Source organism: Gossypium hirsutum, chromosome D06 (assembly GCF_007990345.1).
Source record: "Gossypium hirsutum isolate 1008001.06 chromosome D06, Gossypium_hirsutum_v2.1, whole genome shotgun sequence".
In the NCBI taxonomy this organism is placed as follows: domain Eukaryota; kingdom Viridiplantae; phylum Streptophyta; class Magnoliopsida; order Malvales; family Malvaceae; genus Gossypium; species Gossypium hirsutum.
The window spans coordinates 60,059,458-60,085,633 of NC_053442.1; the positions used below are offsets into that span (position 1 = coordinate 60,059,458).

Sequence of the window (26,176 nt, forward strand, 5' to 3'; positions counted from 1 at the left end):
TTTGGAAAAATAAGTTTTCTAAGTGTAGAATTTTCATTTATTAGTTTAGTATTTACTAAAGGTATTAACTCTAGGTACTATAATAATATGTAAATTGATAGTTTAAGTCGAGGTATTCAACAAATATTATCACATTTTATGTGCATTATTTAAAAAATAAATAATAGATTACGTTCGATCTCACTAGACTATTAATAAGTTTATATTTTGATAACTTAAATAGACATTGAAAAAATAGTGTTTTGATATAATAATAAAAATAGGTTTAAGTCACTATATTGTTAAAAATACTATATTTATACAACTTATACCAATTGGATTTGTGAATCAAAATTTAAACAATTTTTTTTTTAAATCAACTTAGATCTAATGGATGTTATTCTAGTCATCGATAATATTGATTCATCATGTTGACTGTTGAATTATTGTTTGGAGTTTATTAATAAACATTTTTGAATAGTTAAACGGGTTAAATAAAATTTTTTAAATATTTTAATAATTATTTTGTAATTTTTTAAAGTTATCATTAAAAACTACCCCCAAAAACTCGGATCCAACCTTTTACGTCGAACTCACGATTCGAAAGCAAACCCGAGTTCAACACATTCTGGAAATGTCGAACTCACTCCCCGACCTCCATAGCCATCTCTCTCAGTAAGCTCTCTTTTCTCCTCGCTTTGCTTTCTTTTTCTCATTTAATTTAGACATTTCCGTTACTGTTTGTCAGATTAAGGAAGCCAATCCTCGACTCGCTCTCGAAAACGCCATATACTCCTCAAGAAACCTCAACAATCTCCGTAAAATCAACGCTCGAATCTCTTCTCTCAATTGAATCACCAGTCAAAGACTTCGCCTTAGCTTGCGCATTACTCTCCTCTTCTCGCTGTTCCACTCACGAGCTTCTCACATGGATCCCCAGCCAACTTTCGACCGCCGCGGAAATCGCCTTTTCCGACCTTTCGCAAGCTTACAACGACGCCCTTCTTGGCCATGAGAAGAGAAATTTGGCGGGGGAATTAATGCCGGAAATCTTACCAGTTTTGAAGGACAAGATTAAGGAGAGCTCGATTGACAAGAGTGATGAAACCGACGAATTTTCCGCAGCGTCGGCTAGGACTCCCGTAGGTTTCGCCATTTTGGCTGCTTATCAATTTAGATGGTTTGTTTCTCAGGTATTTAACAAATTATAAATTTAATGTTCTCAGATTCACATATTTCTTTCTTTCTTTTTTTTTTTAAATTTTTTAATTTTAACGTTTATCTGTGTACCCTTTTTTTGTAGATTGAATATCCAGATTTGGGTAAAATGATAATTTTGGTTGTTCCTTGTGCGTTAACTTGTCTCGACCACTGGTCGCCGGAGGTGAAAGTAAGCGACTTCGTAGTTTTAATTTTGTGATATATAAATTTAAGTGATATAAACTCTTGAAATTATTTTGGCATGGATTATGTTCAGGGGCAGGGGATGATTAGCTTTATACATGTAGCAAAAAATGTGAAAGCAGTGGAGCTTGATTCGTATGGAGATGTGATTCTTGATGCTTGCTGCCAGAACATTGCTTCTGATGATGAGATATGGCAATATGTTGTGGAGATGTCAGTGCTACTCGTTACTTGTATTCAAAGAGACAATCCCCGTAGTTTGTGGTATACGTGCCTTCTTTGTCTCTTTAGCATCTTGATCGTATTTATTAACCAAGTTCAGTATGCTCTTATTACTCAAGTTAATTCCTGTAGCTTGTGTATAGTTATTTTCGTTGTCTCTTTAGCATTTTGATCGTGTTTCTTTGTCTATTAAGTGTCTTGATTGTGCTTGTTAACTAAGTTTAGCATGCTCATATGAAGCAAAATAATCAGTGGCTTGTGGTATATACTTGTTTTCTTCGTCACTTAAGCTTCTTGATTGTGTTTGTTAACTAAGTTTAGTATGTTCTGATGATGCTTAATCATCCTTGTAGCTTGCAGTATAATTGTTTTCTTTGTCTCTTTTATCATTTTGGTTGTGTTTGTTAACAAAATTTTATTTGCTCTTATGACACAACATAATCTCCATAACTCGTGGAATACTTGTTTTTTTTCCCTCTTTTAATTATATTAGTTGGTTGATTTTAGTATGCTCTTATGATACGAGATCATCTCCATATCACGTGGTATACTTGTTTCCTTTTTATCCTCAGCATCTTGATTGTTTTCATTGAATAAGTTCAGCAAGCTCTTAATATGTTACTATTTCTCTTCACATAATTTTATAGGCAGGGGAAATTTTGTGCATGATAATGATGGAATGAATAATTGTGGACTCAAATGTCTTAATCGGGGTACTATGATGAAAATGTTTATGTTGTGTCAACCGACCAATTGGGTTGCAAGAAGGGGCTTTAGGGTCTGGGAATGAGGCTATATGCTTGGTCTTTGTCATGAAGTTCTTCTGCTTTTCACTTCAGAAGATTGATTGCTGGTTTTGATCAATTTCTGATCTTTTTCTTGTAATGTTAATTTAGCATCATTCTGCTCCTTTTGATTGTTGTTTCTTGATACTTGTAGCTGGCTTTTCTTCACTCACATCTCATATATGCTTCATAGTTTAGTTGCAGTTGTACTGGACTTAGTGTTGGCTAGTTTTAATTTTTCATTTGCCTTTTACATAGGTTTGAGAAGATGCTGAATGAGATGTTGAGCCATTTGGAGCGGCAGCCAAGGAATAAGGAGCGACGTATTGCTTGGCTTAAACTTATTGAGCCAATCTTCAATTCTATTGGCCTTCTAATATTAGCCCATATTAGGCGTATTTTCCCACTATTCTTTCAGTGGATGCATGTTGATGACGATGAAACAATTTTACTGGTAAGATTATTGCACATTCTTGCTCCTGCTTCAAATTAATATGTAATTAGCAGGTGCTGGCATCTTAGGGAAGTTACGGGAATGAACTGGGAAGGAATCTATCTTTTATACTCTTAATGTTCTGCAGGTTCTCAAACGAGTTCAAACAGTTGTCCGGTTAACATGGTTACGGCATACACCATACGTTGAAAGGTAAACTAAGTACCTATACCTCAGGTTTACACTTGATTTACACTTGGGTTGTTTTACTGTTCAATGGAACAAAATATTGGTTTTTTTCTAAAAATAATTTTTAATGGCATATTAAGAAGCTTGTAATAACACGGTGCTTAATGATGATTCAGATGATAAAAGAAAAAGTAAATAAAATGGATATTTTCTTAATGCTGTCTTATTTTAGGAATTTCAATCATTTGAAACTTTTTTTGTGACTTGATAAAAGTCGTATAGGCTCGTTTTGATCTTTTGTTTGAAATTGTTTCTATCAAAACCCTGTTATTGTCCTCTTCCTTCAAAATACGTTCGTTGTGAACTCCAGTTCGACGAGGATTCTATAAATTCACCAGTTAAAAACTGTGTATTATTCTATTGACGCTACTTCCTGGCTTCTTTCTCAATGGTTTTCAACCTTGTTTGCATCCCCATTTTTCAGATTGCTAGATGAACTTGTGGTATTATTCAAAGAAGCAGCACTGAGAAAGGCTCGTGAAACAATTCGAACTGATATTCGTAATCTACTAATCATGCTTCAGCAGTAAGTCACAGTCAAAATATGATGAGCATTTTCTAAACCATCTGCTTTCCCTGGCCCTAATCCTTGTTTTGTTCCTTGTAATTGCAGATGCAAAGGTCTACAGTTTGAAAAAGCCTGGAACAAGCACCAGGATGATCCCAACTTGACCTCCCTGGCTTGTAATCTATCAGCAAGCAGAGAATAGACCCGATGTCAAGCCTAAAGAGGGAAGTGAACTTAAAAGGTAGAGGAGACAAAATCAAAGGCAGAGATGATTGAAATCGATGATTAAACTGAGCCATAAAGTTGGAGATGATGTGGGATCCAGGTCAAGCCAAAAGAGGTAATAGAAATTGATGAAACTAAATCTCAAAGAAGCGAAGACACAGACTTGTACATAACCTTTTTTGTGTAAATCTCTGGAGTCTGGTCGGTGTTTAAGATTTAGGATGTGAAGATGTTATAGGAAATGGTAGGTTTAATGATATCATGCTTAGTGATAACATGCATACATGTAACCTTTGATATGAGCAAGAAAAAAAAAACACCACCATAGCTTTTATTACTTTGTGAACGTAAAGGATTAACAAATTATGGATTCTTATCATCCTCATTGCATGACCATCGTTATGACATGAATACTTTTCTGAAAAGAAATGACATTCTCACATTGCATGGCCATCATACTTGTAGGAAGCGGTAGGGTTAATAATGCAGATTGTGGATACTCATCATACTCGCATTGCATGACAGTCATACATCCATAATTCCATACGTACAAAGACTATTTAACACGATAAACAATAGAATGGTAAATTTTACGAGTTTTCTTTTCCATTAATTAATGAAATATGGGAAATCTAAACAATGTATAAAGACCAATTCTACAACCTTTTTTTCTCCTGAAAGAATGAACATAAAATGGTATTTCCTCTAATTTTTGACTAAAATCCCGCAGCTGTTGCCGATACAAAAGAAAAAGCAGCTTCCCAGGTTTCCATGGGAAAATTATAGGAATCTATGGCGCAAAATCCGCAGCATACAAATCCGCAGCATTGTATGCTACCGAAACTTTGCCTCTTTGAACATTGTTGATATCCTTGCACTAAAATATATCACAATCACAACCAATACCGTAATCCCAGGATGATGTCTCATTTGCTTCGTTTCTTGGCTTCACTGTAGAGTATAACCCCGAAGACCGTGAGGGTATAACCGAGCATCCCAGTAACGGAAACTGGATTTCTAAAAATTAAAATCGAAACCACAACAGCTACAGCTCCTTTTGCGTTTCCTAGAACCTGCAAGAACAAATGTCACAGTATTTGATGTCTCTTGCATTTACTAGGAACTGTGTTTGTTATATGAACAACTGAAAGACGACGGGTGATAAGTGTACTTGTGTTAATTCGATTTCGTAAAAAAGAAACCATTGTAGTAACAATGATGCTAATAAACAACTAAAAGATGCATGCTATCATAATCATCACAGTTTGAAGCATTAAAGACCTCTAAATCACCATCTTGTTCGAAAGATCAAACAAGTGTACTTAATTTTAATTTAACTCCATATCAGATAAAAGATTTAAAGAATCCATCCTTATTTTTCAAAGAAAAGATGCGAAAGAAATGTAGTTAAACTCCTAAAAAGCCGACGCATGCCATACCTGCAAAGTTAGGGCGCTGGTGTGTTTCGTGACCAAAAAGTTGGTCAAATTCACAAAGTATGCTAATGCTGAATTGAATAGTAGATACCATATGATCTTGACATCATCTCGGGCAAGGGCAAGGGTTATACCCACCACATTTTCCTCCATAATGAGTGTTGCCGGAAGTAGAAATACGACAGCTATCGGAGCCATGTAAAGGAGGAGGTTCATGGAATTCAGCTTCTCTCTAAAAAAAATAGAATTACAAGAAATTTTCAGTGACAATTCCCAGTCTCTGAACATTATGCCATCAACCATAAATGTCAATGCCAAGGCATAAATATTCCTCACCCTTCGGATGAAAGCAAAATTCCTTGTAAAACTGACTTGAGAGCTCGTGCAGCCGTAGCTGAAATGCACATGATAAACCCAAATAGATGGAAACTCGGTTCACCCTATATGCAACAATAATGAAAAATAAGAATCCAAAGCAGATTAAGCAAATGAAATACAACGTGATTAATGCAGAACACGATTTAAATCTATAAAACGTAAAATGGAAGAAATTTGAAGGGTTTTTTCAAATCAAGTAGAGGGGAAAATTCCAGCTATGTTGCTTCGATTTTTCATTTTCTTTTCAAGTATCGGCGTCCAACACCTGTATTGAACAGGTATCCAAACATGGTACGAGGATAGGATCCTCTAACAACCTCCAAATACTTAAAAAAAAAGAATTCACGTGTTGTACATACACCCATATCCAATAGTTAGACCTGAGTCCGAGTATCATTGAATTTCAGACTACACACCAAAACATACAATATGTGAAATGCATGGGAAAATGAGGAAATAGAAAGTATATACACTAACCATTGATGAACCATAAACAACCAAGGTTTTCATATCAGAGTTAAAGACTTAATCATCCATTCGAAACCAACAAAAGATGAAATACAATCCACGAACAATCATCATTGTTATCGACAAAACATCCAAATTATGCTAAAAAGTTGGGCATTTCCACAAGTTCCAATAGCAAAAAGAATCCAATTGTGAACAAAACAAGCTACCATTTACAAAGTTATCAGACAAACCAATATAAATTTCTACATGGTAAAACAGGCCCAATTTCCAATCAAATCTTCAATCAATCACATCAAACCAACAAAATAAAGCCAACCCATTCCACAAAGAAGCTAAAAATTTGCTTAAAAAAAAAAAGAGAGAGTAAAATACATACCCCACTGGCAATGATAACCCCAGTAACAACAGGGACTAGAGTAATATAAGTAAGCCAACCTTCCCTCTTCAATGTCATCAAGTAAGCGAAAACCGCAGTGAAAAACGGTGTCGTAGCACCGACAGCCTGATTGAAACTAACCGGCAAATACCTCAAAGAAATATTCCCAAACACCACCGACACGCAAAAGACTAAACTCAAAGTCGTGATCTTGAAAAACTGAACCCTAGATCGAATGGTCTGCATTGGAACCATCTTCATCCATGCAATTGCGATGTAGCTTAACAAAGAACAAGCTGTCATGTGACACATGGTTAAGAAGATTGGGTATTTGAAACCGTAATTGCTTAGTAAATACTTGTTTAACAACAAGACACCTATGTTGGAAGAGTACCAGGCTGATACTAGCCCGATCGTGAACATTTTCGATTGGTTTTTCATGGTTTCTTTTTGGGTTTTGAGGATCTGGGTGTCTTAATTTAGATGAAGAAAAAATGGGTTTTTAATAGAAAAGGAAATTGGGATTATATGAAGATGGATCTGGGTGGAGCTTGGGAAATTATGGGTGTTTTTGGTGTGAAAAATGGGTTCTTTTGAGATGATTTGATGGAACTAGCTCCCATGGATCTGATTCAAGTTTCTCATTACAATATCAATGAAACCCAGAGAGAAGAAAAATTAAAAGTTCAACTAAAAAAAAAAAGTACAGAAAAAGTAAAGCTTTAATGTTATGAAAATAGCTATGGATTGGCTGCCTCTCTGCAAAATTCTCTGAGAAAACGAAGAGAGATTAATAAAAGGATTATACAAGAGAGGAAGTAAACGCGTTTGTGTTATTATTTATTTTATTTTATTTTATTTTATTTTACACACACATATATATATTATTGCTTATTGATTGAATCAATGCAGGTAAGTTACTTTTGTTTTTGTTTTCATTTGTTTGGGTTTGCTAGAAAGGTCAAAGTGGTAGTGGGGAATGGATGGTAGAAGTAGACTTGGAATAAGTTTGAAATTTTCTAGAGGGACTGAATTTTAAAAAATAAAAAAAACCGGCAAATGTTAATGTGATCTCCATGAAAAAAAATGGACTTGCTTGATTAATCCATAAATTAATTGCAACATGCATGCCTTTACTTATAATGTATTTATTATGTTTTACTTCTGTTGATATTATTGTTATTATAAATATTGTATAAAAAGGAAGGATAAATATCAAAAATATATATATATGATTTTTAGTTTAATGTGTAATTTGATACATGAACTTTGATTTAGTATAATTATACACCTAAAACTTAAATCGTGATTCATATGTATACATAAAACTTTAATTTTGATTCAGTTATACACATTTAAAGAAATGAATACATACATTTATTTTCATATTGGATTTAATATAATTGTTTGTGTATATAATACATCAACATAAAATAGTGCTAATTTGATAATGTTGTTAGTAATTTATAAAAATTGAATCAAATCAAAATTTTGTGTAGAAAATTGCACAAAATCAAAGTTCATGTATAACTTTGATATTTATCCCCCAAAAAATAAAGATGATATGGGTTCAAACGTGCTTAAAGGAATATTATTTTTTAATATACAAGAGAGGAGGTATTATGACTAATTTAAGCACCGTATAAAAAAGTATTTATTAGGGTTAATGAGCTCTTGGCATTCTTGATTAAGATAGAAGTATTGGGTTTTTGAGTACTCATATTTGAGTTTCATAATGCTCAGTTATGATGTGTGAGTTTTCGATCACAATAGGTACATATACCATGGATGAATTTTGTTTTGTTATCTCATATTCCTTGTGTACAAACTTTGACTTTGAGGGGAAGTTTAGCTTACAAAATGTAAGAATTATTTCGATGATATAATTATCGATGCAAAAGATTATTTAGATTGTTACTCGCACGTTTCAATCGTGTGCTATAATTAAATTGAATGCATCATTTGTACCTTCAATGATAATTGTAACTGTATTTGAAATGTCAAAAAAAAAATGTAGAATAATTCAATATACAATTTGATATATAAACTTTTAATTTGATATGATTATATATATAAAATTTTAATTTAGATTATATTATACACATTCAAAAATACATCCAAATAAAATTTATAATCCATACAAAATTTAAGTATAATTTTAAAATTTATCTAAAAAATTATTTATTGAAATAATATATACGTAAGTGTACATATAAAGTTAGGTGAAGCTATCTTAATGTAGGTCATTTATTAACACATGTCCACTTGCATGCATTTTAGTTGACTAAAATCACATGCATGAACTGGACCAATAATATTTATGTCATAATAACATGTCCAAAATACCGGAGCCGACACCCCATTTTCAGGTAAATTTGAAAAGAATATCAATTTTTTAAAATAATTAATTTTTTTTCAAATACACTGAATTTTTAAACATTAATTTCATTATAAATTCTTATTATATTGACTTTTTTTAATACAATACCTAAAACTATTCATAACCCTTCCTTAATCTTTAAATAGAAATATAATGTACTTCAGTACACTCAAACTCACAACTTTATGTACTGACAACAATGACAACTTTATGAACTAAGAGTCAATCAAAACTTTTAGTCAAACTTAAATGCATGAAATGGACATGTGTTATAAATAACTTACTTCGTTCCATTAAAACAGCTTCGCCTATCTTTATATGTACACTTACATATATCATATCAAGGGCATTAAAGATCTTCAGGTTAACTCAGAACTGTCATAAATGCTATTCAAATAAATAAATTTTTGTATAATTTCTAATATTTTATAATCAAAATTAAATGTTTATTAATATTATAGAGTTTTGTTATATAATTACATTTTTATTATTTTCTTTATATAAATAAAATAATTATTAATTAAAATAAATGAATTAGAAAACTTAAAAACAATATATTTACTAGAAATTTAAAAAAAAATTTAAAACAACATGAAATAAAAAATATAAATGTGAGTAGGAGAAGAATTGAACCCGAGAGAAAATTACTAGCATTTAATCATCTGACCGACCAAAGAAGGTAATGAGTCAAGTTATTAAAGAAAACGCACTTTCGGACACATCAAAAAGAAACACTTCCTACAAAACGCATTTTTTTGTTTCTCTCTACAAAATCAATCTATTTACCTAAATATCGGAAAAATCACCTATTACCCCGTTATCTTCCAAAATCAGCATATATTGCTAATTTATGCCCCATTTTCAGTTCAATAAAATAATATATATGGCTCAACGGTAACCTCCAAACCAGAGAGGGCAACGGTTCTAATTCCATGCAATGTCGAGTAATTTAACCTAACAGAAGAAAGAAGATGCTCAAGTAGAACAATCTTTGCTATTCAATTCCATAAATGATTGATTACCAAAAACTTAAATCGTCGAAAATTAATTACTGGAGAATCTTTGATAACCCTAAAGTCTAATCCACTATCATCCTAATGAAGAAAAAAATGGCCTCAAAAACACACAACATTTTGACAGACGGAGAGAAAAGATAGAATCACTCGAGTCATCGATCGAACACCGGGCATTTAGACAACTGCAAAGAAAGAATAAAATTGCGAAATTACAAGAGGACAGACAAGCATTTGTAGCTATAATATTATAGTTCAAAGAGGATAGTGTTAAAAAAAAAGTTATCTACATGTTTCCACTAGGTAGATTCCATTTTGGTAGAACATCTCAATATCAGTATATAATAATAGGGCAACAAAAAGTTTATAGCCTAATATGACGATCTAAATAACGAACTTAGGTAAAAAAAGATGAAAGGTCATATCAACTGTAGCAACAAATAAGATTGGAAACACATAGTAGCTAAGTATGTTACTTGAATACAAATGTGTATTCAATAAGAGTTTGTTCAAATTTTTTTAAGTTTTTCCATGTATTTGGTGGCTCTTATACCCACATCCGGTTATACATTGGACATGGGTGCTTCAAAAAATGAAGAGTTGGACACTGGTATGTTTTAACTTTTTAAAGTCTTTCCTCGTATTTGGAGGGTCCATTGAGGATTATATCCTTATCTATATTTATACAGAAATGCATTGAACATAGTACTTTAAAAAAAATGAAGAGTTGGACACGGAGTATGTTCGATTTTTTAATTGATCATATTTTTATTGCCCCATAACACAAGTACTTCAAGAAAATGATGAGTTGGAACACGAATGGTTAATTTTTTGAAGTTTTTCCATATATTTGGAGTGTCTTTAGAAGGATTATATCCTCTTACCTATATCCAGATAAGCATTGTACATGGATACATGTATAAAAATGAAGTGTCAAAGCAACATAGGAAGCAACAAAAGCTACAGCATCAAAAAACCAGTAGAGCTGAATTATGTCATGCAGTCAATGTAGGGGTCTCATAATGAATAATCACAAGGACTTGAAAGTTGAAACAAGAAGAATATGTGAATCTTTACAGAAGTTAAAGTTTAAAATTGCAGACAGGGTCAAAGGGCTAAAAATGGAGATGAAAACTAAAACTGTCATAAAGACACAAGGAAGGAGCAATGAATTGATCTGACAATTAAAATGTAAAAAATTAACTTGTTCATCAAGTAGCTAATCTTCAGACAAAGTTAAACCATTAAACTGAACACAGGTTCCTCTTATACTACTGGAATTAAACAGATAAAAACGGAAAACTCATGAACCCACAAAAAAACTAAGAAAAGATCACAAACTGGAAGTCAACATTACCTTATATATTGCTGGGGTACATGAAGACTCGGACTCTATCTCCCTGCAACGGAATCAAAAGATACATATAAGATCAAACGTACAATATATAGAAAGAATGCCATTAGATAAAAACAATATAACATGCTTACCATAGATTTGGGGGGAAGATTAGACTTGAACTTAGCACGAACGACACCACTATTACCGTGAGGTCTAGTAACCTTTCCCCAAATGCAGCGATAGTGCGAGCCATTCTTCTTCACCTTAGCTTTGTAAATATACGCCATTCGCTTGCCGGCATACCAAGCTACTTCCTCCTTAGTGGTAACTCCCTCAATCTGGATCAATGAAGTGTTTGGATACTGGTTTGATTTTGACCTGACACCCACCACCACAAACAAATTTAAGCAACAATCCAAATTTCAAAACAAACAAAACCAAATCCAAAAACAATATATACATTCATATACGCTAGAAGACCCTAAACCCTGATTTTGGTTGACAAAAGTAATTACTTTTTGTCCCCTGAAGCAATCCTAGATTTTCAATCACACTATTCCCCCAAACTGTAAATTCAGTCTACACAAACTAGTTACTGGCCTGACTCTATAGAGCATAGCCAACAAAAACCTTCTGCAAATAAATTTCCTGTTACTCAATTTCGTACCAATTAAATCCGAAATGAAAACTCCAAAACCCGATGCTTAGCTCAAATAATTCATGTAATCATCCTCTCAAGGTGGCACCCAGAAAGTCCGGAATTTGAATCCAGAAGTCTACAATTCTTCCTATATCCAGACTATAACTCTTTTTTTTTTAATAAAAATGAATAATAATAAACCTTCAACTCCATTTTTGGCACATTAACTCAGCAATTTCTCATACATATAACTAAATATTCAAGTTCCTTAAGAAAATTCACTAATTCCACAAAAAAGGAACAGCTTAAAACCAACAGAACAAAAATACAATAAAGGCAATAAAAAAGGTTAAATTCTTATTACCTCTTGTAACCCAAGATAGTTCCTCTTACATAGAGTCTGCAATAAGGAAGTTAAAAAAATGGAAAAGGAAAAGATTGAATTAAATCTTAAAACTATATTCCATATCTCAAAATGTAAATTATAAAAAAAATTAGGTTTTAAAAGAGAAAACGAAGAGATCAAATTCAAAGGGCACCTGACTCGCTCTCCTTGGCGTCCCTTCACCATTTTTTTCCCGATTCGGAAATCGAAGCTTATTCCTTTTGATTCCGATAACGGCGACAGCAAGTGAGAAACCCTACTTAGGATAGGGTTTGAGGAATTTTTATCATTATAGAGTAAAAGTAGTTTGTAGACGGTAAATCCGATGTATAAGCGTTTACGGTCCTAGGAAATCATGAGGCCTTTGGGCCTTGTGGGCTCCTTCATTATCAAAAGCATCTATTCAGATACACTCTCGCATGTTGATCATTATATTAAGATTCAAAATGAATTTTATCGCATCTACTTAAAATTAACAAAATAGCTATTAAAAGAGTAAATTGATTATTTAAAATTGATCCTTGTTCGTTAACAAGAGATACATGTGGCATGTCACGTATCATTGTCTAATTATTTTGACAGTCACGTCAGCTTTAATGAATACAAATGATGAAATTTTTAATAAAAAGGGCTAATTTATCTAATTTGTCTAATTTTTTAACTAAAGGGAGTAAAATCTAATCTTGACATCAAACATCAGCAAATACATGATATTTTTTGGAATCAACAACTATCAGCCTTATAGCCGCAACTGTTGCTGCAATCGACATACAACTAAAGAAAACAACATTGAGCCAAAGCCATGATTGTTGTAAACTACTCAGTGAGCTCTTCTTTGCCACAAGATACATATGGCTTGCAAGTATAAATGTTAATGGAAATGTGCTTAATGCTCCTGTAAGACTCTCAAAATCCCCGAGGAACGGGAGAAGAGCCGACACCGTTGAGCTGATAACAAGGTAACCACCCCTTGCTACGATTCGGAAAGTTAAGCTTTTTAACTCAAAGGCTCCTCCGGTGATTTTGAACTTTGTGTCCATGTACTCGTATGCTGGACTCGCGAATATCTACGGCCGGTTAAGGAAGCTAAATCAAGTTAGTGTAGCGGCAGGTTATCACCGAAGATACGCTCAATATTTGAAAAGATATGGACAAGTATTTGCTTACATGCAAAGCAATGACTGATTGCAGGAAGGCCGAAATGTTAGCAGCGGCCTTTACCCAAACTGGACCGCTTACGTTACTAAGCAAATACGTTGATGCCGAAGCTCCGTAAGCCCAGTAGCCAATAAAAATAATCGCATACATCGGTACGACTCCGATGGTGAACTGAAAGTACAAAGCTTTCAGCATATTCTCCACTGCAGGCTGCCTCAATGTTGCCTGTTATGAAAACAATGGTTGAGAAGCCTAAACAAAATTAAATACGGAAAGATAGTGCAGTTAACTATGTTACATCTGACTCTTCATTTCAAGATTCTATAACTTTTCTTATAAGCCCACCTGTATTTCTGGAACCATTCCAGTATTGAAAGCAAACATAAGATTTGAAGATGCCCCTATGATTGAAAATATTTTACCGGCTGTTGTCCCATGTATGCTATAATCTCTAGGAGGTGCATTCATTCCTATAAACAACATGGGAGTATCATTATTTGTACGTCTATCAGTATGTCCAATTATGTATCCAACACGAGTATTTCAAACACAATAAAGATCTGAAGCGACATGGAGTGAAACGAATTGATATTAATCTAAGCCACTCATATAGATAGGTTATCTTTATGTTATTTCGACTCTTCATTTTTTTTAAATATGAAGGTGTTTTGATTATAAGAAGTTACCATCTTTAGCAGCGAGCACGGATGCGACAACGATGTAAATGAGGCTGAGAATGGTGGAACATGCTAACCATACTCTTAGAGACGACAAATTAGGGGTTGAAATAGCAAACAATATACAAACAAATCCGGCTATCGCTGTAAAATATGGAAGCTTCATGGTAACCTCTTCCACGAAAAGCACATAACAAGCCTGCATTGAATGTTCCTTTACTTCAGAAACTAAAAAAAAAAATAGAAAGTTATTTTTAATTTTCAGGCCAAAATGGACAATATCTCATATGTTGAGTGCAAGTTTTCAAAGTGCTTGTAAGGCTACTTTGATGGGACAAAACCTTTGAATCTGAACACATGTAGAATATCATAATGGCAAAGTATGAAAGCAACCTTTAGTAAAGCTACTATGGTTTTTTACCTTTAAAGAAGAAGCACCCAAAATGAGAAACCCAATGTTGATCATGAATAGATTAATATATTGCAATGCCCATGTTAGATAATAAGCTTTCCTACCTGTTGATACACGAAAGCTCATCTAGCAATCAATCAAACAAATAAGTACATCATTAACATTCATACTAAAACTGAAGATATATTCCGATCTTACTAGGATCTGAATGCAAGTGTTGAACTATAGATATATATATTCACCATAGTCGTGGAAAAATACTATAAGATTGATATAACCATTTCAACTTTTAATCCATCTTTTTAACATCAGACATATTGAAGGATGAGTGGTACCGTATATTTCAGCAGCAAGATCTCTGTATCTGATATGGCGCTTTCCTCTAAATTCATGAAGCTTGGCAACAAGCATATTAGCATACAAAGATATGGCGGTGGCTAAAACCAGACCAACTACACCTCCGATCCAGCCAAGATGGACCATGATGGTTCCTGAATATCCCAACACAAACACACTGTTCACCCCACTCGTCAACACAACTCCTGCCTGGAACCATGAATCTGTAATCTCACCAACACACCTCAAATTACCTCCAAAGGCCAACCAAGACATGGAACATCATATCACATGATTCTATACATTGGTAAGAGTATTATTTTCTTTCAATCATGAGTCAACAATAAATTAATTTAATTGGTAATATAAAAAATTTATTTTTAAAAAATCTTATTTTTTATACTAATGTTTTTTTATCTTTTTAATTTTATATCCAACTATTGTAATATATCATGTAATAAATAATCTTACATAGAAAAGGAAAGGAAAAATATATTTATTCTAAATTTCACTATTTTGAAGACCCAATATGAAATGTGTTTATATTTAGACAACAATATGACATATCTATTTATACAATATTTAAGAAATTTATTGAGTTAGTGTAGCATTACTTCTGATTCAGTTAAGTAATTACTAAAAATACTTCTTTTTATAAAATAACAAAATATTGATATTGCCTTTCAATTGAGTCCCAACTTAATTAAGCAATTACTAAACATGCTTTTTTTTTATAAAATAATAAAACATGTAAAATTTTAAAAAATACAATTGATAAGATTTAAACCCAAAATATCATATTTTTAATATTTTGATTGTAACTAAAATTTCATTTTATAAATATATATGCTTGTAACATAATTTTTTCCTACTTATATCGTGAATATGTCATAATCTAATATAGATAAAATGTCAATCAAATCCATTATCATCTTGAAAACCCGCAATATATATACTAAAATATCATGCTAGTTACTAGGCAACAACATTAATAAAAATAATATAATAAAATAAAAGCATAATGGATTTTTTATCTTACTTTATAAAAAAATTATTTTAGTCATTTATTTAATTTTTTTTATCTATTTTAACTTTTGAATTTATATTGTTTGTTTAATTATCTTAAAATTGATAGGAAAATTAATGTTAGTTTGTTGATTCACGCGTATGTCACATTAGTAATTAATAATTTTTTTTAAATTTAAAAACATTAAAAATAATTTATATATTTTTTAAAATAATTTTTTGAATTTTTTAAAATTAAAATTAATTAATTGTTAAATCTTATAAATTTGAAGGGACGCCTAAAATAAAAATAAGAAAACTCGTTGGTTGAGTTCTTAGTTTGATATCATTGTTCTCATAGTAATTTAGGCATTCTAATTTAATTAGTTCAAGATTTGAAAGTTTATTGATATTTTAAAAATAAAAAAAAATGACGAACAAAATCAAAATTAAAGGTTGGCTTATTTACATGTAAAATGTTTTACGAAAAATATTTTTTGTATTTTCTTGTGTTTATTTCACAGAAAACAACTTGTTAAATGGAAAATAATTTACAAGTCTACGTAAAATAAGCCTTTTTTTTCTTGTAATTTGACTTATTTTTTTAAAAAGCGTAAGTCATTTTTCGGAAAAGGGGTAATTTTATTTTCATATAAAAATTAACTTAAATCAAGTTTAATATTATTATATTGATAATAAAATTTATTTTTATTTTTAAAAATATTTAAAATATTAATATAAAATATTATATTTTCTAATATTATTAAACATACATATTTAATTTTTTATATTTAGTTATATAATAAATTATTAATATAATTAATATTTATTATTTAATATTTCAATTTTATTTTAATAATAAATTTTAAAATTTAATATTAAAAGTCAAAATATATCATTAAGTCTATGTACTCTTCACAAATTTACTTAGTCTCTGTACTTTTATTTTTAAAATTTAGTCCCTCTACTTTTCAGATTTGAAAATCAAGCCCAATTGTTGGCATTGTTTAATTTTTTTTGTCAATTTTGTTGATATCACATTTTTAAATAAAAGTACTTACTTGATAGTCATGTAACTAAAAAATGACGTTGTAATGAACCTGAATTTAACAAAATATCTTTAATATATGCAAAAATATGGTAAAATATAAATTTATAGATGTAAAATAAACTCAATTAAATAATAAAAAGATAATAAAATCTCACATATACATTTGTTTCATTGAAAATATGTCAAATAATATAAAATATTTTATACAGATCCATCTAAACATTAAAAAATATTAACTTTTTCAAGAAAATAAGTCATTTTTCAAAAATTATTTTTTAAAAGTTATTTTCAATGAAACTAACAGAAGTTAAAAGAAAACAGAAGAAAAACAATAAGAAAGAACCCCAAAAGAAAAGAAAATCTCAAAAATGGGTAAATAAAAACCATACCAGAGCTAATTTGATGAGCAGTTTCAGGGATCTCAACAGTTGAAAATCTATCACCTTCCACATCAAGTTTATTATCTGCTATCATGTTTGGCTCTCTTTTGATCATCCTTTTTTTTGTTTTTGATTTTCCTTCAATGTATAAAAGTTGGGGATCTGGGATTTCTTTTTCTCTCTTTTCGTTTTCATTGTTGAATTCGAATGCGAGAATTTATCACAGGCAGTTAAGTGCTTTGTTTTCTATTTATAGAAGATCCGATTTTTCTTTTTCTTTTTAAGTCTCAAACAATGAACCGATGCTCTTATTAGGCGCATCGTGTCAAAAATGTCGAACCAAATTTTTTCCCACTCTTTTCTTTTCCTTTCTTGCGTAAACATCCATTTTCTTGCGAAAATGTTAGAAATATTACTCTTAATTGTTTTTTTTTCTTTTACTTTTTTTTAATATATATATATTTAACTAATCTATGCGCCATTTTTTATGCACTTGATCTAATTTGGAATATCGTGTTAAATAACTTTTAAAATGATGGATAAAAATTAGAAGGTAAATTATTAAAATAGTTATTTTTATTTATCTCAGATTACATTTTAGTCATTTATGTTTAAAACGTTACGTTTTAGTTACTTACGTTATCGCGTTGTAATATTTTACTCACTGAGCCGTTAATTATCGTTAATGGTATAAAGGTAAGCTGACGTGGCACGTTAAATTATCATTTCAAACAAAAAATTTGGGTTAATTTATACAATCGATCCCCATATTTTTTTATTTTGAACAATTTAATTTATGTATGTTCTTTTAACTTTCCTTTTTTCTTCTTCTTTATTTTCCATTTTATTTAGCTTCTCCCTCTCGTTTTCCTCCTTTCTCCATTTCTTTGGACGTAGTTATTCTATATTTTCCATTTGTTAAAACTAATCCATTAGTCAAGTTTGAGTTGGATCAATATAAAATTTTAAGTTCATTTTTTAAGCTTGGTCCAATTCAAAATGAACCTAAAATTTTGCCAAAACCCAATCTAGATTAAAAATGCTAAACTCGAGTCCGACCTGGCCTACCCGTATTACAAATTTTTTAGACTGTTTTTTATATAAAAATTAAAAAATATAATACATCAAATACACTAAAAATATTAAACTAGTAGTAACTTAGCAAACTCTAAAATAGTAGTAAAATTAACAATAAAAGAGTAGCAATATAATAACGAAATGACAGCAAAACAACTGCGAAATGACAGCAAAGCAGTAGCAAAAAAGGAAGTTTAGGTTGATTTGGGTCGGGTCAAAAATCATACTTGAGGCTTAACCCATTTTAGAAATAGGCCCTTTTTTTATCTAAGCTCATTTTTCGGGCCTATATTTTTGCCCACACTCTCCCGCTTTTTAAACGAGCTTTCGAACCTAAGCAAATGACTCAACCAATGATCAAGTCTATTATTAATGTCCCACATTTTGAAATTGTTTTTATTCTCTCTTTGGGTTTAACATTTTGATTGATTGTTGACTTATTGCGTATAGAATGAGATAATTTTCAATTCGATCCAATACAATTATAAAACTATTAATTATAGAGTATAAATCTTAAAAATTAAAATTATGGCCAACCTTAGCTTTAAGATGAATTTCGTAGAATTTTAAGATTGTAGGTCTAAGTTTTTCTAAATGTGGATTATGCCCAAATTTATTATGATTAAGGTGTGGATATTTCAGTTCCAGTCTATTGTGCTGTGTATTAAGTTAAATATAATTTTAACTCATTGAATATGTATTATTTGAATGAATCTTTTAATGTTGATGTACATAATTTTTGTAAAATTTTTATAATTTCTTATACCTTTTTATATCTTTTTTGAATTTTTGTAAAATTTCATAACTATTTTATATATATTTTTATAGATATTCTATTATCATAAATTAATTTATTTTAATTTTAACCAAAATGACACATCATTACTAGCATGACATGCCACGTCAACATGAATAATCAATGTGTTGTTCATTGAGTAATGCACATGTTAGTTCTTTTGTTAAAATCATGTCGAGAATAGGGTGAAATTGAAAACCCTGAAATGTTAAGTCGAATTTTGCAATTTTTCCAAAAATAATAAAATCGCATTTAAAAATAAGGCTCCCATTTTTGAAAATATTTTTTATTTTTTAAAAGTTAAAAAATATGTTTAGTAAATAGAAAATAAACTTTGCTTTCAACAATTTTAAAAATAAAAACATTTTTCGTATCTATTACTTCTCACATTGATATGGATTTGAACGAAAGTAACAGATTAACATTATTAAAAATATATTTGAATTTATATGAGTTTGAGCTAAGGTCAATATATTTAAAGTTTTCATAATGGTTTAATTTAGTGGGCACTACTATATTAAAACTTATAAATAAATAATAGTTTACTGTATTTTTTTAAAAACAATGGTGATTTTAGTTTTTTTGATCTATTTTTTTTAAATTGTGGTGGTTAACTCTAAAAGTAGTGATGGTTTTAGTTTTTTTTTTTAGTTGTGCTCTGATATATGTATATGATTTGTTAAGGCAAGGGCGCTGTCAGATCTATTGTGAGCTGTTTTTAAAAGACCTTGTCATGATAGAGCACAATGATAGTATCCACAAAATTGGACTCCAAGATGACGGTGAGTAAAATAGGTCATTTGAGACTTGACTTTTCTTGCATCATTGATGCGATAGATCTCTTGGGACTCTTGGCAGTGGTTTTTTCGTCGTCAAATTGATTTAATGATAGTGAGGCTAGGATGCATATATAAGTAATTGATCAAGGTGATGCATCTTTAGTTTGTTTTTAAATCCTTCCACTATTGTGATTGTTGATAGTTTGCCTTCTTCCTTTTTTTTTTTGATGAATTATAATAATAAGACAAAGTCTGAACAACAAGCGTGACTAGCGCGACTTGAACCCAAGCTACACTTGGAGCGGTGAACACCATTAACCATTAGGCCATCACATGGGGTTCAAAAATGTTAAAATAAAACTTTTGATGAGTGGTAAATTAAAAGTTTAATTAGTGCAATTGGTCAAATTCTACCATATTCATATTTTATTGGTTTTTTTTAAAGAGAAAAGACTAAAATACCTTTGAATAATATTATTTATTTTCATTATGGAAAGATATTCTCGTAACTTCCTAACCGAGTTAATGAACGGATTGAGGGTTACACAACCTCAATCAAAAGTTTTATTAATATAATACATACTCTTGAATTCCTTTCCTCACATGAACTGCCATTTTCCAGCAAACCAAAGACCAATTTCCAGAGGCTCAATAAGTCCAATCCTGAGGCAGATTTAAGCTTCCCATTGCTCTATCATTTCTATTTTCTTGTCTCAAGTTTGCATTTCTTCTGGGTATCAAAACAGCTACAAGATTTAAACAATCAGAATTTCATTTACCAGGAAGCTTTTAACATTTATATAATTTAAGATTTAGAATTTAAGATTATTTACCGTAGTTTGATGCAAAACCACTGTTGGTGCCATCAAAGTTGAGGTTTAATGCTTGGACAACCTTTGCTGGTATTAGAATCATTGCGCAACCTGTTTCAAGTCGGGTTTAAATTACAATAGGGAACGCCTTTGTTGGTATTAGAACAATAGTCCAATCGGTTTTAAAAAGAATAAAAAATTTCAAAAAATAAAAACTAAATCAAATCGAATCGAAACAAATATAAAAATAAATGAATTACGTAGCTTTCATTTAAAAAGAATCGAATTAATTTTTTTGACGAAAATACTGAATAAAATGCTAAATTTTCAAATATAGCAACTCATATAACAATCCACATGCACTTCATGTTTTTTAAAAATAAAATTAACTTTTTTTTATAAATTTGTGAATTTTGATTTTTTTTTGAATGTTTTATAAATTTTAAATTATTTGTTGACGTGGCAATGATGATAAATAGTGTCACGTCAACATGAAATACATGTGGATTATCACGCAGGTTGTCATGTCAACTTCTTTAAAAAATTAATGTTTTAGTTATCATATTGAGTAAAAACAATTGAACTTATTTTGAAAAGTTAATTGTCAAATTAGCTAAAAAAAATATGGGCCAAATTGATAAAAAATGTAAATATTGAGGGCTAAATTTACATTCTACCTTTTTGGGTAAACTACATAGTTGGTCACCCAACTTTTAGTGCGTTTTCATTTTGGTCACCCAAAATGAATTCTTTGCAATTTTGTCACCCTAGTCTTATGATACTTTCATTTTAGTCACACCAAAATGAAATTCTTGTAATTTTCTCACCCTACTCTTAGAGCGCTTTTATTTTAGTCACCCAAACGTTAAATCTCTGACGGCGGTTGACTGTTACACATCATATCATGTTTACACTTTCATTTTAGTAACTTAATTTTTAGATTTTTTTCATTTTGGTCACCCCAAATAAATCTTTTTTAAGTATTGATCGAGGTAAAAAAAAACATTAAACATTCAAGTGAAAAAATAGGGGAAGCTAAAATATTAATGCATTAAAAAATTTGTTAAATTGTATATTTTTATCTAATTAAAATTCTAAATTTATTTTTTTAATATTGAAATTTTAATATTCAAAACATCAAAATCAATTAAATAAATTGTTCATTTTAAATAACTTTTTTTGTTACAAATTGATTTACATTATTGAAGGATAAAAAATTTCAACAATTTATTTAATTAATTTTGATATTTTAAAATTAAAAATTTCACTACTGAAAAAAATAATTTGACACTTTTTTAACGTATTATTTCAGTATCTACCATTTTTTTTACTTTAATCCTTAATTTTTTTTACCTCGATCAATACTTAAAAAATAATTTTTTGGGGTGACAAAATAAAAGTGATCTAAAAATTGAAGGACTAAAATGGAAATATAAATATAATATGACGTATAGAATCAACTTTCGTGAAAGATTTAACGCTTGATTGACTAAAATGTAAGTGGGCTAAAAGTTGGGTCACCAACCGGATAATATACCTTTTTTTCTTATTTTTCAGGCGTAGTAGTTTTTACCTGATTTCTTGCGAGGCTTAGAAGGTTTGTTGTGATATTTACGAGGCAAGAAAACACCAGTTCCAACGGACTCTGTTTTAACATTACGAAATCCCTGGAGTAAAATCACTCTCGTAGGCAGCTGTAGTTGTGATTGAACTTGAAATGAAGCCCTTGAACATTCACCCCTTTCACCTACTTTATTACTCTCTAAGCTACTCTTCTTCTGCTTCGGCTGCTGCTGCTGCTGATTTCTTGCCTTCATTTGCCTTCCATCATACTTACAAAACCAGACAAAATGAACCCATAAGATCACAAAAAAGCAACAACATAAAACCCAACATCTTTTGGTGGAGGCTTACATGATTTGTTTGAGGAAGATTACAAGAAACACTCTGGTTTGACTTCTTCATAAACCCATGGTTTTGAGTGTTGGGTAGGTTTCTTCCATGGTTAATGTCTCGATCGCTGTATTTCGCTACTTGAGAACCGCCATTGCTCTGAGTCCACTGTGCTGATCTCGCCAAACCTCCATTTTCCTACCCATACAGGAACAATCGCATATAATTAATAAGCCAGTCCCAGAGGAGCTTTAAGGCAGCTCACTACTCAACATGGAATAAAAAAAAGAAAAAAACACTTCAGTTTACCTCGTTGTTGTTGAGGGAAACACCATATAGGGTGAGTTTATGATTCATGGAGAGAACAAGTCGGCGAGTCAACCCAGCAAGAAACTCATCCCGGTCACTGCTCTCAGTCTCAGCAGGCCCAACAGTAGATTCAACGGGGAAGCTAAGAGCTGAGAACGAGTCGTATGAGTGCTCAAACTCGTAGGGGAACAATTCAGTGTTATTTTGTTTTCCCATAAGAATATCATCTTCCATTAAAATCTCGGAGGGGAGCCAAAACTGGGCATCATCTATCTGCTCACCCATGACAAAAGGAAAATGGAAGGAAAGAAAGGGAGTTCAAATCAAACAGAAATGAAGGGGAAGAAAGCTTGGTTTAAATATGAGTGAGGCTTCAACTCTAACATTTAAGATCCAACCCTACCTCTACTCCCCACTTTATAATATTTTGTTTTATACAGAGATTAAAAATAATCAAATTTATTGAATAAGGATTAAATCCAAGATTACTTGAGCTTCATGGAAGTGCTTAGTTTATTGCAGGGAGAAAAAAAAGGGTAAGAGAAATGTAAGAAAAATAATGTTAAATTGTTGTTTTGGTCCTTTTTATTATACTCGAATTTACGATTTAATCATTATAATTTCATTTGAAATACTTTTTCATCTACTACCCGAAATTATTAACCATTTAAAATTATTTTTCTTTAAATATATTCCAACAAAAACAATATAATAGTATGATTAAATAGAAAGTGATTAAACCATGATTTAGTTAGAAGGGATGATTTAATAAAAAAAATATACGATGCAAATATCAATTCTTAGATACCCATTATCTGAGTGCGGAGGAAATGTGCTTTGAAAAGTTTGGTTTAAATTTTAAGTAATTATTAGTATTTTTATTAAAAAAACCCTTTTAAAAAGATAAAATATTCATTTTAGACATAATGTCGTAAAGTTAAAAATATACATTTAGATGTTATTCAAATATGTTAATATTACGATATTTCAAACAAATAGGAAAATAATTTTAACTACTTATTAAGCAATTAATATACATTGTTTGTAAAATTAAATTTAAATATATAAATTATATTTTGGATATTAAAATATAACCATTTGAATATCAAATTCAAATATTAATGTTATTATGTCTGAAATAAATTTCAATAGAAAAATAATTGCATATCCAATATAACATAAAATACACTCAATAATAAATGAGGGTTAAAAATGTCATTTAACTCCAATATACTTTTTCCAAACGCAAAAGTTTAAATTTTTTTTAGTTCAAAAACACTTTTAACTTAAAAAATTATCTTATATGACTTAAAAAAAAACCCTTTGAAATGCAATGATAAAGTCTAAAGACCTCTTTGAATGAGCGTTTACTTTCAGTACAGTACCTTTAGCTTTCTATAGTATCTAATCTCACCACCACTACTGTTTTTACACTAATCGTAGATAAATGCATCGCTTATCCAAAGAGACTCTAAATTAGACAGTGAGATCAAATTTTAAAGCAATCATACAAATTAGGATTCATATATTACAAAATATGCAAATATTCTATTAATAAAGGACTAGAATTTGTTACACCGAAAAAAATATTTTACACATAAATTTTTTAAAAATAATTATATTTAAAATAATTAAATAATTTTTTAAGAACGTGTTGGGTGAGAGATTTGAAGGAAGGCTTTATTTTTGTTTTTAAAATTTCAAAAATAAGTCAAATTTTTAAGAAATTTCAAAAGAGGTTTTGAATAACTCAAATTTCTTGTTAAAATTTTATGTGAATTTTTTTTGAAAAAAAATCAAATTTTAGAGTAAAATAAAAATTATTAACTTTTTGGGTAAACTACACCCATTGTCACTTTTGTTTACCTTAGGTTACATTTTAGTCACTTATGTTTGAAATGTTACATTTTTATCACTTATGTTATCATGTTGTAACATTTTAGTCACTAAGCTATTAATTGTCGCTAACAGTGTAACGGTAAGTTGATGTGGCATGTTAAATCATCATTTCAAACAAAAATTTTAGGGTAAATTATACAATCGATCCCCATATTTTTTTTTCATTTTGAGCAATTTAATTTTTTTATGTTCTTTAATTTTTTTTCTTTATTTTCCATTATCTTATGTTTCTCCCTCTATTCTTACCTTCTCCATTTCTTTTAACATATCAAGAAGCCGAATTGGCAGTGAAGAAATAAGTCAAAAACCATCATTGCCTATAACCAAAACCCATAAACCCATACCATGCTTTTTTCTTCACTGCCAATTCGACTTCCTGATATATTGAAAGAAATGGAGAAGGTAGGAAAATAGAGGAAGAAGCAGAAGAGAATGGAAAATAATGAAAAAAAAAGAGAAAAAATTAAATTGCTCAAAATGAAAAAAATATGGGGACCAATTGTATAATTTAACCTATTTTTTTGTTTGAAATGATGATTTAATGCGCCACATTAGCTTACCGTTATACCGTTAAAGACAATTAATAGCTCAATGACTAAAATGTTACAACACGATAACATAAGTGACTAAAACGTAACATTTCAAACATAAGTGACTAAAACGTAACCTGAAGTAAACAAAAGTGACCATGGGTGTAATTTACCCTAACTTTTTTCTTAAAAACAAACCTTAAAATAAAATTTTTATTTAATTTCAACATATATTTTCATATATTTTATATTATCCAAAAATATTTTTATATATTTAAAAATATAATGATATCCATATTGAATATTTTATACTATTTATTCTCAATTTCATTATTTTTCTTTTACAACTTTTTTTCAACTTACTAAATTTTATTAACCTAATATTTTTTTAAAAATTATCTAAACGGAATAATCACAAATACTAATATTTTAAAATGTTAGCATTTTAAAAATTTTATTAGTTTAATTAAAATGTTGAATTTTTAGGTGATTAATTATTTTAAAGTAATAAATAAATTTTAAAAAGACTAATTCCTTAGGAGATCACAAAATTTTCTTTATAGACCTAAACATATAATTAACAGTTGACATTAAAGTACTTATTAAGTAGCTTATTTATTGCTAGGTTGTTAAGTATTGGATATGACAAAAGAACTAGGTTGTTAAGTATTGGATACGACAAAAGAAATAAATGTAAAATATATAATTAAAAGCATGATATATAGTTTAAATTTGATGAAAATGCCAAAATTAAAAAAAAAAGGGAAATGGTCGATTTTTAGGACATTTAGGGAAATAGACCGATTTTGAAGGCTATGTTTACTCCGAAGGTGGTTGAA

At 30.2% G+C, this 26,176-nt stretch overlaps 5 protein-coding genes across 5 annotated transcripts; 1 reads left to right on the forward strand and 4 right to left on the reverse strand.

Annotated features, from left to right (window-relative positions):
• Window positions 1–471: 471 nt before the first annotated feature.
• LOC107900451 (uncharacterized protein At2g39910) lies at window positions 472–4,142 on the forward strand. Its single transcript, XM_016826052.2, has 8 exons — window positions 472–654; window positions 728–1,172; window positions 1,283–1,369; window positions 1,457–1,647; window positions 2,649–2,844; window positions 2,972–3,036; window positions 3,497–3,598; window positions 3,686–4,142. Exons 1-8 carry the CDS (start codon window positions 614–616, stop codon window positions 3,780–3,782), a joined length of 1,224 nt encoding a protein of 407 aa, XP_016681541.1. The 5' UTR covers window positions 472–613; the 3' UTR covers window positions 3,783–4,142.
• A 241-nt stretch (window positions 4,143–4,383) lies between these two features.
• LOC107900452 (probable sugar phosphate/phosphate translocator At3g11320) lies at window positions 4,384–7,369 on the reverse strand. The gene is made up of 4 exons (XM_016826053.2): window positions 6,467–7,369; window positions 5,578–5,681; window positions 5,245–5,473; window positions 4,384–4,878 (listed from the first exon to the last, which is right to left on the reverse strand). The coding sequence occupies exons 1-4, from the start codon at window positions 6,905–6,907 to the stop codon at window positions 4,732–4,734; spliced, it is 921 nt and encodes a 306-aa protein (XP_016681542.1). The 5' UTR covers window positions 6,908–7,369; the 3' UTR covers window positions 4,384–4,731.
• Window positions 7,370–9,826: 2,457 nt separating this feature from the next.
• LOC107900454 (60S ribosomal protein L35a-1) lies at window positions 9,827–12,667 on the reverse strand. The gene is made up of 5 exons (XM_016826055.2): window positions 12,378–12,667; window positions 12,203–12,238; window positions 11,348–11,576; window positions 11,217–11,259; window positions 9,827–10,044 (listed from the first exon to the last, which is right to left on the reverse strand). Exons 1-4 carry the CDS (start codon window positions 12,407–12,409, stop codon window positions 11,218–11,220), a joined length of 339 nt encoding a protein of 112 aa, XP_016681544.1. The 5' UTR covers window positions 12,410–12,667; the 3' UTR covers window positions 9,827–10,044; window position 11,217.
• A 56-nt stretch (window positions 12,668–12,723) lies between these two features.
• On the reverse strand, window positions 12,724–17,586 carry LOC107900207 (proline transporter 1). The gene is made up of 7 exons (XM_016825900.2): window positions 17,252–17,586; window positions 14,806–15,030; window positions 14,480–14,574; window positions 14,068–14,257; window positions 13,727–13,851; window positions 13,391–13,606; window positions 12,724–13,290 (listed from the first exon to the last, which is right to left on the reverse strand). The coding sequence occupies exons 1-7, from the start codon at window positions 17,355–17,357 to the stop codon at window positions 12,913–12,915; spliced, it is 1,335 nt and encodes a 444-aa protein (XP_016681389.1). The 5' UTR covers window positions 17,358–17,586; the 3' UTR covers window positions 12,724–12,912.
• A 2,767-nt stretch (window positions 17,587–20,353) lies between these two features.
• LOC107900208 (uncharacterized) lies at window positions 20,354–23,330 on the reverse strand. Its single transcript, XM_016825901.2, has 5 exons — window positions 22,909–23,330; window positions 22,621–22,797; window positions 22,280–22,538; window positions 20,728–20,817; window positions 20,354–20,640 (listed from the first exon to the last, which is right to left on the reverse strand). Exons 1-5 carry the CDS (start codon window positions 23,191–23,193, stop codon window positions 20,543–20,545), a joined length of 909 nt encoding a protein of 302 aa, XP_016681390.1. The 5' UTR covers window positions 23,194–23,330; the 3' UTR covers window positions 20,354–20,542.
• Window positions 23,331–26,176: the final 2,846 nt, after the last annotated feature.

Bases quoted from the DNA above. Each gene is read 5' to 3' on its own strand.
- LOC107900454 (XM_016826055.2), bottom strand. From the start codon at position 12,409: ATGGTGAAGGGACGCCAAGGAGAGCGAGTCAG. The intron at 12,239-12,377 runs GTGCCCTTTGAA...TCCTTATTGCAG, and splicing joins CGCCAAGGAGAGCGAGTCAG to ACTCTATGTAAGAGGAACTA. The intron at 11,577-12,202 runs GTAATAAGAATT...GGTGGGTGTCAG, and splicing joins ACTATCTTGGGTTACAAGAG to GTCAAAATCAAACCAGTATC.
- LOC107900208 (XM_016825901.2), bottom strand. From the start codon at position 23,193: ATGGGTGAGCAGATAGATGATGCCCAGTTTTGGCTCCCCTCCGAGATT. The intron at 20,818-22,279 runs GTAAAAACTACT...GACTTGAAACAG, and splicing joins TAAGCCTCGCAAGAAATCAG to GTTGCGCAATGATTCTAATA. The intron at 20,641-20,727 runs GTAAATAATCTT...TAAATCTTGTAG, and splicing joins TGGTTTTGCATCAAACTACG to CTGTTTTGATACCCAGAAGA.
- LOC107900451 (XM_016826052.2), top strand. From the start codon at position 614: ATGTCGAACTCACTCCCCGACCTCCATAGCCATCTCTCTCA. The intron at 1,173-1,282 runs GTATTTAACAAA...CTTTTTTTGTAG, and splicing joins TTAGATGGTTTGTTTCTCAG to ATTGAATATCCAGATTTGGG. The intron at 3,599-3,685 runs GTAAGTCACAGT...TTGTAATTGCAG, and splicing joins CTACTAATCATGCTTCAGCA to ATGCAAAGGTCTACAGTTTG.
- LOC107900207 (XM_016825900.2), bottom strand. From the start codon at position 17,357: ATGATCAAAAGAGAGCCAAACATGATAGCAGATAATAAACTTGATGTG. The intron at 15,031-17,251 runs GTATGGTTTTTA...GTGAGATTACAG, and splicing joins TGCTCATCAAATTAGCTCTG to ATTCATGGTTCCAGGCAGGA. The intron at 13,852-14,067 runs GTAACTTCTTAT...TGTTGTTTATAG, and splicing joins CGTGCTCGCTGCTAAAGATG to GAATGAATGCACCTCCTAGA.
- LOC107900452 (XM_016826053.2), bottom strand. From the start codon at position 6,907: ATGAAAAACCAATCGAAAATGTTCACGATCGGGCTAGTATCAGCCTGG. The intron at 5,682-6,466 runs GTATGTATTTTA...TGTTGCATATAG, and splicing joins GGGTTATCATTGCCAGTGGG to GGTGAACCGAGTTTCCATCT. The intron at 4,879-5,244 runs GTATGGCATGCG...TTGTTCTTGCAG, and splicing joins CCAGCGCCCTAACTTTGCAG to GTTCTAGGAAACGCAAAAGG.